This window comes from Eretmochelys imbricata, chromosome 5, assembly GCF_965152235.1.
Source record: "Eretmochelys imbricata isolate rEreImb1 chromosome 5, rEreImb1.hap1, whole genome shotgun sequence".
NCBI lineage: Eukaryota > Metazoa > Chordata > Testudines > Cheloniidae > Eretmochelys > Eretmochelys imbricata.
Genome location: NC_135576.1, coordinates 135058598 through 135071237, shown reverse-complemented (window position 1 = coordinate 135071237; position 12640 = coordinate 135058598). Strand labels below are relative to the sequence as shown.

The 12640-nt window shown below is 42.5% G+C and overlaps 1 protein-coding gene across 2 annotated transcripts in view; it reads left to right on the top strand.

Annotated features, from left to right (window-relative positions):
* The window catches only part of NCBP1 (nuclear cap binding protein subunit 1), a 60231-nt gene extending 48868 nt beyond the window's left edge, over positions 1 to 11363 (top strand). For both annotated transcript variants that reach the window (XM_077817968.1, XM_077817967.1), the window contains exons 18-23: positions 3971 to 4064; positions 5165 to 5268; positions 6457 to 6571; positions 8934 to 9077; positions 9509 to 9622; positions 10609 to 11363. In XM_077817968.1, the coding sequence (XP_077674094.1) occupies positions 3971 to 4064; positions 5165 to 5268; positions 6457 to 6571; positions 8934 to 9077; positions 9509 to 9622; positions 10609 to 10722 (685 nt within the window). In that variant the 3' untranslated portion in view covers positions 10723 to 11363. The remainder of the gene's footprint in view (positions 1 to 3970; positions 4065 to 5164; positions 5269 to 6456; positions 6572 to 8933; positions 9078 to 9508; positions 9623 to 10608) is intronic.
* The last annotated feature ends 1277 nt before the right edge of the window (positions 11364 to 12640 follow it).

Here is a 12640-nt window from a genome sequence, read left to right as displayed (position 1 = left end):
GCTGCCCCCGGTTCTGCTCCAGGGGGGTCTGGAAAAGGGCGCCATCTCAGATGCCTTTCTCCTGTCCTGGTCGCACCAGTTTCTCTATGTGTTCCCCTCCGTTCCCCCTCATCAGCAGGGTCCTGGAGAAAGTAACAATGGACAAGGCCCGGGTTCTCTTGATTGTCCCGGCATGGCCCCGGCAGCATTGGTACGGGACCCTCATGGCCTGGCAGTGGCTCCGCAGCAGCCATTGCCGCTCCACCCGGACCTGCTCTCCCAGGACCGGGGCTGCCTCCTCCCTCCCAGCCTAGCGGCTCTCCACCTCATGGCGTGGCTGCTCAATGGCTAGGTGGGGAGGAGCGGATGTGTTAGGAGGGGGTCCAGCGCGTTCTTCTGGAAAGTAGACGGCCCTCCACACGCTGTGCCTACGTGGCGAAGTGATCCCGGTTCTCCAGATGGGCCGCCAAGCAGGTGTTTCCCCGGTGGCCGCCCCAATCCAGCTTATCCTGGACTACCTCCTTCACCTTAGAGCCCAAACCCTGGCTTTTTCGTCGGTCAGGGTGCACCTGTTGGCCGTATCGGCCTTCCATCCGCCGGTGCAGGGACACACGGTGTTCTGCCATGCTATGACTGGATGATAGCTTAAGGGATTGAACTGTCTTTTTCCCATGTGCTAGGCCCCCTGTCCTGCCATGGGACCTGAACTTGGTGTTATCCCGTCTCACGGGGCCCCTGTTTGAACCTCTGACCACATGCTCCTGGTCTCACCTCTCGTGGAAGGTGGCCTTCCTGGTTGCTATCACATCGACCAGGCAGGTCTCGGAGCTCAGGGCCCTGACCTCCGAACCCCCGTACATGTTTTTTCATAAGGATAAGGTTCAGCTCCGGCCACACCCCACGTTCCTCCCTACGGTGGTCTCCGCCTATCACTTGGGCCAGGACATTTTCCTGCCTGTCCTCTGCCCCGAGCCCCATGCGTCCAGTGAGGAACGCCGCCTCCACACAGTCGACGTGCGTAGGACGCTGGCCTTCTACCTGGAACGGACTAAGCCGTTCAGGAAGTCCTCTCAACTGTTTGTTGCCTCAGCTGAACGCATGCGGGGTCGGTCGATTTCCACCCAGCGCCTCTCCCACTGGATCACCTCATGCATTCGCACCTGTTACGATCTGGCAGGTGTTCCCCCGCCGCCCATTGTAAAGGCACACTCAGCTCGGGCCCGGGCCCAGGCCTCGTCGGCTGCCTTTGTGGCCCACGTCCCCATCCAGAATATTTGTAGGGCCGCCACTTGGTCTTCGGTTCACATGTTTACCTTGCTCTATGCGATTGTCTCCCAAACCAGGGATGACACCAGGTTCGGCAGGATCCCGTGCTCTGTCCAGGGATCTGTGAACTCCTCCTGCCTCCAACAGGTATAGCTTGGAATCACCTATTGTGGAATACATATGAGCAATCAGTCGAAGAAGAAAAGACAGTTACCTGTTCTGTAACTGGTGTTCTTCGAGGTGTGTTGCTCGTGTCTATTCCACATCCCGCCCTCCTTCCCCTCTGTCGGAGTTGTCTGGCAAGAAGGAACTGAGGGTGGGGGGAGCACGCAGCGCCCCTTATACCACACCATGGAGGCGCCACTCCAGGGGTCGCTGCGGTGCTCCCCCTATGGGTACTGCTAGGGGAAAAACTTCCTGTCTTTTTTGCTGAATCAGTTTCTGTGTAGAATTCAAGCCTTGTGTGAATTTTTGTTTCCCTCTGTAAGGGCCAAAAAAACTAACACACACATTCCTGGGTTTTATTTTCATGTTGGGTTAGTAAACTCTAGCAAAGACCACAATACAATATAAAGACCCCCCCTCCCCCTTGCAGTCTGGCTCTACAATACAAACAGAGCTGTTACCGGATGGTACTTAGGAAAAGTAAGAGTTGGAAATGAGCACAGTGCAATCAGTATCTTATGACTTGTGTCTTTCTAAAAGGTGACTTGCTAGTGCTGTACTTAGTGGTTGCATTATGTTAGGATGCCCCAGATAGCAATTAGATTTCAAAACATACTTGTTACCCTTACTTTCAGATGACCCTGCGCCCTGGTTTCAAGCATCCCCTGCTCCTGGTTAAATGTTCCAGTTGTGCACTGTGCTGGCAACATCCCTACTACCCAGGGGTGGCACAAAGGGGGGCAGGTAAGTGGTGCATTTCTTTACTATATGGCAGAGTTTTGCCAATTTTTTTTACATTACCTTTTGGAATATAAAATACCTCTATATTTGCAAAACCCTGCCATATAGTAGGGAAAATCCCTCATATGACCTCCCCCCCTCCCCCTTGCAGTCTGGCTCTACATGTGAGGTCACGAGCACTGCATATATCGGGACATCTTGGAGCAGGAGCAGCTGATAAATAGGTAAACCTATGTGTTGAATGTCCCAAAGAGCAAGTGGCATAACCTTACGTTAACTGGGTAACACCTGTCTACCAACGATCCTTGGTGTTGCACAATAAAATACCAACTAAGTAATTTTAAATACGACACAAGTAATTGTCAGTATAAAACCATACATTAAATCAAAAGCTTTTCGATAGAAATGTCTTAAATTTGCCTAAGCAAGATAAAATACATCCTAGAATTTTTTTACTGGATTTTTGATTCCGCGCTTCTGGTACAGAAACATTTGAACTCTTAGATATTCTGTTGCAACTGTCTAAAATATGTTCTTTAAATTTCTCTTGATCAGACATTGTGTATGTAGATACAATATGCTGTGCTAAAACGTGGCACTTCATGTAAGTACATTCTGAATCCGTTCACTCCCAAATCAGTATATTGGTTTCTGAACTAGCAGTGAAACCTGACATGTTTTCAGGTTATATTGCTGCTTAAATTCAGAAAGGTGCTACATAAACTGCCACTGGAAGAAGTGTAGCAATTTCGAGCCTGGCTGGCCCCGACCTGCAAGTGATGATACACTGGCAGCCGGCTGTGGCCAGGGAGCCTTCTTGCCATCACTGGCACACCTGGCACCATCAATTGTAGCATTGGGTCTTAAACTGGTAATTTACATTTTATGTCTTAACAACTTCTGTTATGAACACTCACATTCAAACACCAACAAAACTTAGCAGGGGAGTTGTTGGAGGATCATCTGCTGTGGAGTGTATGGGATAATACGCTACAAGGGCATGTCTACACTGGAGCACTCAGATACGTTAAGGCAAATCAACTAAAGGGGTAAGTTAAAATGTTAAATCCATGCGTGGCTGCTCTCATTCAGGAGAAAAGTGGCAATAATTCGCTATAGATTAAATTCCATTAGGGACTTGTCTACATGAACAATTAGACTGCGTCCAACTGGGGTGTGAATTACTCCACACTAGCCTGCTAGTCTAGGTCTAACAGTGGGCACCCTGATGACGCACTTTAACAGTTTGTTAGAGTGCTTCAACACGCATCGTCAGGGCATGCGCAGACCATGAGACCACGCAGGCTAGTGTGGGGAAGATTCACACCCTGGCTTGCCGCAGCCTAATTGCTTCACTTTACTCCGAAGCGAGATCATCCACATGGGGGCTTTACTCTCGTCGGCTTCAAACTAGTAGTTCATCTGCCTTAACTTTCCAAAGTGTTCCTGTGTAGACATGGCCTATCAGAGAATCCCCATGAATGGGTCACAGTGAGAGTGTCTGCACAGCCGGCAGCAGTGAGCCTCCCAGCCTGGGTCCGTGGACTCGGGCTTGCGAGGTTCGTACTACTGTGCTAAAAATGGCTGTACGGACAGCGCTTTGAAGTTGCAGCTTGGCCTCTGAACCCACCCCCCTCCCTAGCTCTAGCCTGAGCTGCAGAGTCTACACAGCCACTTTTAGTGCGAGCCCCGGTCTGTTGACTCGGTCTGTGAGGCTCGCTACCATAGGCTGCGTAGGCATACTCTCAACCAGACTGTTACTGGACCACTTCAACGACTTGCAGTGCATCCACTGATTGCTTTTATTTGTTATAATAAGGTTTCATGAAGTCTTCAAAACACTCGCTGAAAGTGATGAGGGGAAGCTCCATGTGCTGAGGGTTGTGTATGAGGTCTGGAAGAACCATCCACAGGTAAGAGTTGTGGTTTCAGATGTTTATTGAAGCTTGCATTCTCACGATAGTCGGATACAACAAAATGAACACTGAGAAGCCTAGAAACTGAATTGTTTGCAAAGACAGCGTTGCATTTTATGCTCACTTTAAAAAAAAAAAAAAAAAAGAGGCCTGGCCACTGTTTACTTAAATTGTTTAGTAGAAAAAATTCAAACTATTTACTGGTGTTACTAACAGCATCTTAGATTAGATATCACATTTTTAGCTGTTTCTCACTATGCTACCTCCTTTCAGCATTTATTCCAAATTGATGGCAATTTGATGTTCATCTTCTCAGTGCAGCGTTTGAGTTGCTAACCCTGCAAGAGAATGGCTCTTATTAAAACAGCTGTTTCCACTGGGGTGGTTAATATTATGGAATCATTTCTCTTGATCTTAAGTTTTTTGTAAGAGTTTGTATTACAAAATCTAAACTTGGGCCAAATGCTTCAAAGAAATAAAAGTCTATCACTTAGAACTTGCTCTGACTGCAGACATTACTTGAAATTAAAAAAAAAAAAAAAGTGTTACGATAAACTTGGGCTCAAGGCAATGTGTTTGTAGAATTGACTGGATCAACTGATGTGGCAGATTGGTTTTGTGATGTGGCTGTTGCTTAATTGAGGTAAATACAACCTTAATTGTTTGGCTGTGTTACTGAGATTCAGCAGTAGTTAGTGCTCACCAATTGAACCAAATGTAGATACAGATTTAGTTAAATTGTTGCAGGTCTTCTAGTGTTAACACTGTGTGTGGGTGATCTTAAAACTAGTTCAGTGTGACCGTCACACCAACTTACTCGTATCTGGTAAAAATTGCACCTTTAGTTAAACTCCTCTGCACACACTGTTGCCTCAGGCCTCTAGAGAAGCAACTGCCCTTGCAGAGGGCATTCATGCTGCACTAGCTAATGATGGCTGTTAAGCAGAGGGTCACTGGAGAAGCTATAACTGATAGCACCTATTCCTGTGTTTCACACCAGCAATGAACAGGTAGGATTGAATATCTCTTATTACCGTAGGTATCATGATGCTCTAATATAGTAAACAGATTTTTTTTTTCCCCCCCTCTCTCACAAGATGATTGCTGTGCTTGTGGATAAGATGATTCGGACACAGATAGTTGATTGTGCTGCCGTAGCAAACTGGATCTTCTCTCCAGAGCTTGCTCATGATTTTACTAGGTAACAAAACGAATTCTCTGTTGCTGAAACTAATATTCAGTTGGTTTAGACATATTTTCACTTTGTGGATAATGTACACGGAATACCAGTTTACTTTGCTCAAATTCTTGGCTATTATGGTGAGCAAACAATTTTTAAAAAATAAAAATTACCTTTGCACTTCATACACAACCTACCTGTCAACCCCACCAAAAGGATATTTGTCATTCAACATTCTCCATTTAGAGTTGAGGTGCAGGTTTATAAGGAACCCAAGAATCCATCTTGTCTAGTTTCCGGACAATGGCCTATAACTTCAGTGTGCCTCTGAGGAAGGTACACCTCTACAGTCACCATGCAAACTGCTTGTTGGCATAGGGACTGTCTTGGTCTGCACTAGTTTAGCACAATGGGAACATATGTGGCTGAGGTTCCTAGGTGCTGCTGCAATACAAATAATAATAATAATTAATTGGGGGTGGGGAGAACGTCCCAGACGCAGACTGGTTCATGTAACTATCGTCTATAATTGCAGGTACTGTTGTTGCTATACCTTTGTGAATTATACTTATCACTCTCAGTCCTATAAGTTAATAGTACATTGTATTCAGATAATTACTTTTTTAAAGTCAGTTTATTTGTTCATATGGTTAGTTACACTGAGTATCCAAATCATTAAAGAAAAGGATACCACATGACAGTATCCTATGGAGACTCTAGCATCGTGACGTTTTTTAACTCTCTTGACTTAGAACATTCTAACAAAACAAATCCATGATGTGCTTCATGCATTCCTGAATATATTCAAAATAGAACACCACTCATGTTCAAGGAAAAATGGAGGAAAGATCCCACTGTTAGTAATAGGAAGACCCACCTGTTTAAGTGTACTCCCCTAGTATTAATATTGGTACTTCACATGCATAAGTTGCATAAATTGCAAAGGAATTCAGGTTATAGCTGAAACTTTGGAAAATTCTTCCTCTGCATGCATTTCTGTAATAGATTATGTACTCTTAATACGTTCTGGTAACACTTGAAACCCGCACTGTTAGTCTGAATGAGTAAGAAGGTTGGGGCTAAAATACAGCTAAGATTTTTAGATTTTAGACGTGTGATTTTTTCTCTCTGCTCTTTTACAGTTTACTATTTACTGTGTTTTGTATTTTGTTACCGGCTACAATAAGATTATAATTGGTTCTCTGGTAGGTTCTATATCTGGGAGATCTTACACTCCACAATTCGTAAGATGAACAAGCATGTAGTGAAGATCCAAAAGGAACTAGAGGAGACTAAAGCAAGATTAGCCAGGCAACACAAACGAGTAAGTGTCTTGTTTTGTATCTTGTAAATATACTAGTAGCACTAGTCTATTGAAGTAAAGCCATGTAAATTTCACATTTACTGCATTTCAGACTAAATCATACTTTTTCTGTGGCAGGATGCATGTCAACTGATATGAGACGTGCTCTGAGAGTCACAAAATAAATATGCTGTAAATGTTTCTACAACATTATACCCATCAGTAGCACATAGATATTGACTTGGATTCCACAGGGATTGTGATACTAACACGAACTTCAAATACAGCTGTAAAGGCTGTTACAGCCAAGAAGTCAAAGTAAATGGAGCTCAGTTTATGTTCCTTTACTGCTTTTTTAGGTCTTTCTCATGAGGTAACTACAAAAGAACACTAAATTTTTGTTGCCAACTATAGATGCTTCAGTGACAGCTACCTCTCAGCTAACTCACTCTCGTTTTCTGTTACATTCTTGTGTAGCAATGGAAACTGTATTTTCAGTATTTCAGCTTTACTGTAGTTGCAGATAAAAGGTTCATCTTCAAACTTGTAGATATATCATTTAGTAACTAGATAAATATTACAGAAAAGCAAATTAGAGAGGCTAGTCATGGTAGAGAAGCTGGGGGACTCAACTGACCTACTGTCCTATGCTTACGCTGCCACTACGTTCCAGGGCATGCTTCTGGATTTTGACAGTTTCACATACTCTTTTTGTTTGCTCTGACTACATTGTGAATCCCCATGTATGACCTTACCCCCAGAAGTTATTATACAAGATGTTAAAGCTTTAAACACTATCCCTTGTGTGTAACAACTTCAGTATTATTTTAAAACACATTATTTTGGTTCCAAGGATAACTGAATGTCAAAATAGATTAAATGGGAAAGCTGATAATGTCTGAAGAAACTGATTGATTGACATCCCAAACTACACTTGTGGGGAAAAAATTGAGTCTTGCCCCTCCGCATAAAGTCTGTATGTGCATTAGAAGCACTTAGTACCTTGAGTGTCTTCTCCATTATCTTTAGCATAATTAGTTTTATTTAATGCATTTCCGGTTATGTTGGAATTCAGTTCTGAACAATACTGTAGACTGTGTTGTGTGAACGATGCTTCCCTGCACTATATCCTTAGATGACTGGACCTATAATGTGTTAATGCGGATATAAGCCGTTTTGAAGAAAAGTTACATTCAGGGCTGCAGAGGAAGAAAAGTACTTGCTTGTCAGTTTTTATGCAAGCAATCACACCTCTTGGATTACTTAACACAGGGGCCCTAGTTTTGTCATCCTAAATTGGTTTTGCATATAGTATTTCTACAAATATTTGAAGTTTATAGCTGTTCAATTTCTGGACAGATGTGCAGAAAAACAATCTTTCGTGAGAATAACAAAGCAAATAATACCTGCAGTCAAAACCTTCATCTGCCTAATTCCTTATTTCCTACTAAACTACATTTAGTTCTTTGTATAACTTCCCTTGACTGACTCATGGCTAGTTGCTAAGGGTCAAATGGCAGTTCTGAAGATGCTTTTTTTTTTTTAAATAGATTAGGGGGACAGACAGTAACTGTTATCTAAATTTTTCTTTTGTAAGGAGCACCACAGTGAGCCCATGTCACAATTACAAGGGCTAACTGCACCTATCTCCCCTTCCTGGTCTCCGAGTGCACCCTCTCCACTGTCCAGCCTTGTGCCTTTACCTCTCCCGGGGTACTCTTAGACCAGGCCCAGCACGCAGGGTATTAACTATGTGCACACCCAGCAGATTCTACTGTGTTCTGGCACCTGCTGTTCTTCCATTCAGGAGTCTGTGACCAATATTGTGGTTGTTGACCGCGCAGCCTTTCTAAACCAAGATGGTTTTTTAGCAGTAGAAACAAAGCATTTAAAGATTTTAAAACAACCTTACCATCCCTGGCAGGTAAATGAAGCTGGCCTAACTTCTTCAGACATCTCCACTGAGTGTGGGTGTGTCTGTCTGTTTGGTTCCATCGGACAACTCCCCACCTCTCAGGGACGAGGGAGGAGGAATCTTCCTTTTTAAACCTGTCGCAGTTCTTTTGATCTCCTTGTCCTGTCCTGGCAGCATCTCTTCTCAGTGCAAGTGTTTGCTGAAAAGTGGTCTATCCTTAGCTATTCCTCTTCCCTACCAGCCCCATGTAAACTAAAGCAGCATATTCATATAGTAAACAACCCACGAATGCAGTCAATTTACAGTATTGATAAATGATTACAGAGCAGCTCCACTTCCCTTGAGGCCTCATTAGGCAAGTTGCTAGCAGCTATGCACATGTGTTGTAGTATGAGCACTACCAGGATCTCACTAGCTAAACTTTACCATGGTTGGCTGTGTCAGTAACTTTGTTACTTTCACTTCCAGCGAGACAGTGACGACGACGACGACGACGATGACCGAAGCAGCGATAGGGAAGATGGACCATTGGAAGAGCAGATAGAACGCTTGCAGGAGAAAGTAGAGTCTGCTCAGAGTGAACAAAAGAATCTCTTCCTTGTTATATTCCAGGTAACGGTGTGGGATTTTGTCCCTCTGGCAACCCTCAACTTTTAAGGGGGCTAGAATTCGGAGGGTATGGGGAAGGATGAATAGCTTTACTATGGAAGCTAATAATGTGGTCCAGCCACTCCAGAGCAAGAAACTTCTAGGTTTCCCCTAGAGAGGATTTGTTTAACTTCAAAATGTTTGAATAAAGGAGTTCTTATACCAGATTGCGCCTTTCTTGAATAAGCAAAAGGCAGTGTTTGTCTAAATGCAGTGTTTAGTATCTCTTAATTTAAATGAATTCTTCAGACTTGATTGTTCAAAACTTCTGTCTGTAGAATATCTCATGGATTATTTTGTCCAGAATAATAACTCACTAATCTTAGATAAGTATGTTCCTTCATGTTCCAAGACATGCTTAACCAGTACTTCCTCAAAACTATTCTCTTTTTTAGCGTTTCATTATGATATTAACCGAGCATTTAGTGCGGTGTGAAACTGGTGGGATTGATGTAATTACGCCTTGGTACAAGAACTGTATAGAGAGACTGCAACAAATCTTCTTACAGGTTGGTCTCATTCAGCAGGTGGATAATACTTAGTGATTTGAGAATCAGTCCTGTTCATCTAGCCTCATCCACTTCATTTAATTAAGACAGCTGGGTGGGGCAGTGTTGTCCTAATTGGTTAGCACAGGGGGTAGTGCGTAGGTCTCCTTGCTTCTAATCCCAGTTTTGCCAGTGACTGTTACTGTAGGTAAACTATTTGTTTTACATCCATTTTACAATGGAGGGATAGTTAATACAAAGCGTAAGGGATATATCAAGACTCCATGCTTGTAAAGGCACTTGAAGATCCGCTAAGAAGTGCTATTATATGTAAGTGCCAAGAATGGATTGAGAGAGGGTAGTTGTAAAAACTTTATCTGTGAAATGACTGCAGCCCTGGGAGGAAATGTTTAAAGACCCCTATTAAACCACAAGAACTTTGGAACTCTGCTGTCTCTTTTTAATATCTGGTAACCAGTGTAAAAAGACTAAAGTTTTTTGGTGACTTGGCTGAAAGTGACAGGCCAAGAAATTGAAAGTGGTCCTCTCTGTGAATACTAGTTGGTAACTGTACAGGATATGGTATGTAATTCTTCATGTGGATTACTCTCCCATATTTGTAAACAAAGTTTACATGGCCTCCTAGTAGTATATTCAATCCTACAGTTACCTCCATGCATGTGCAGAGGCCCACCCACAACGCACTTCAGGATCAGGACTGCAGAGTCACCATTGCTAGCATTTTCCAGGTTGTTTCGCACAGGGAGAGTACAGCACTTAGCAATACAAGATATAAACGCAAATGCAGTTTCTACATCCTGTCATTTCTCCAGGCTACACCTTCCTTGCAGGTGGTAGAAATTACGTGCATCCCTGCCCAGTACCCAGTGTAGCCCTAAGGTCTGGCCAAAAGTTTGGCTCCTGTGTTTGATGCATGTTCTTTTCTCTGCATGTTTTGGTACATAAAGGCAACTAAGAGTACTAAAGCTGTCTGTCTCTGTCTGCAGCACCACCAGATAATCCAGCAGTACATGCTGACCTTGGAGAACCTTCTGTTTACAGCTGAACTGGACCATCACATATTGGCTGTGTTTCAGCAATTCTGTGCTCTGCAGGCCTGAGAATTTTTCACATGCTGAGTCTTATCTGCAGGACTTAAACTGATTTCATATTTTTAAACAAAAAGGGGAAAACTTGACGTGGGGAAGGAAGAAGCTTTGAATTCAAGATGGCTTAATATGTTCTTCTGCATAAATGATACAGTACAGTACTCTACCAGACATCAACTGTTTTAGCGTCCTAGGCCTTTGCTATGACTGGTAGAGGACTGGTGTGGAATAATTATGAATTCTTTTAATTTGTCCTTTAATTTTAAATGATTTGAATGTTGGCTTCATCATAGCATTTGTTTTTGTTTTTTTTGTTTCTGCCCTCTGTTGTTTATATAAAAATAAATAGGGAAAATATTAGAGAATTGGTTACCTCTGCCTAATCTTAAAACAAACAATTCCCCCAATTACCATAATGTGAAGCAGGTCATAGAGCGTCTTGTGAATGTGATAGACATGCAACTCTTCAGTGAGCAACTCGATACATTCTCTTTAGTTGGGCAGAGGAAAAGTATCTTAACTTCAGGCATGTGAAACGCTGAGTCAAGCTTACAAAGTAGTCTAGAGCATATGATGAGTTTATTACCAAACTGAATAGACTTTCACAGTTTGAAAGAGAATGGTTGAAATACAGTTGAAATATGTTTTTTAAATCTATTGTCTGGTCTTTTTTTATTACAGTAATTACAAACATTATGCTGCTCATAAACATAACTGTTCATTACAAAAGGTTTTGTAGGAACTGTTAACAATTGGGAAGCTTCATGCTGACATCTTCTGAGGAATATATTGCTACTTTCCAACACCCTAAAAAGATGAGTTACCACCTTACAGTGCCTATTCCATACCCCTAATCATTTTTGTTGCCCTTCTGTGTACTTTTTCCACATCTAATACATCTTTTTTGAGATGGGGCAACCAGAACTACATGCAGTATTCAAGGTGTAGGATGTACCATGGATTTATATAGAGGTATTATATTTTCTGTTTTATTATCTATACCTCCTAATGGTTCCTAACATTGTTAGCTTTTTTGACTGCCGCTGCACAGTGGATGGATGTTTTCAGAGAGCTGTCCATGATGACTCCAAGATCTCTTCCTTGGAGAGCTAATTGAGACCCCATCGCTTTGTATGTATAGTTGGGATTATGTTTTCCAATGTTCATTATTTTGCATATATCAACATGGAACTTTATTTACCATTTTATTGCCGAGTCACCCAGTTTTGAGATCTCTTTAACTCTTCGCAGTCTGCTTTGGACTCTACCGTCTTGAGTAATTTTGTATCATCTATAAATTTTACCACCTCACCGTTTACCCCTTTTTCCAGATGATTTATGACTATTTTGAACAGCACTGGTCCCAGCACAGATCCCTGGAGAGCTCTATTTACCCCTCTCCATTCTGAAAACTGACCATTTATTCCTACACTTTGTGTTCTGTCTTTTAACCAGTTACTGATCCATGAGAGAACGTTCCATCTTACACCATGACAGCTTATTTTGCTTAAGAGCCTTTGAGGGACCTTGTCAAAGGCTTTCAAAAGTCTGAGTACACTATCACCCTTGTCCACATTTGTTGACCCTCTTAAAGAATTCTAATAATTGGTGAGGCATGATTTCCCTTTATAAAAGCTGTGTGGACTCTTCCCCAACACATCGTATTCACTTGTGTGATAATTCTGTTCTTTATGTAGTTTCAGCCAGTTTGCATGGTACTGAAGTTAGGCTTACTGGCCTGTAATTGCCAGGATCACCTCTGGAACCTTTCTTAAAAATTGGTGTCAGACTAGCTATCCTCAAGTCATCTGGCACAGAGGCTGATTGAAGTGATAAGTTCATACCACAGTTAGTAGTTCTACTGATTAGAGTTTCAGCCGTGTTAGTCTGTATCTGCAAAAAGAAAAGGAATACTTGTGGCACCTTAGAG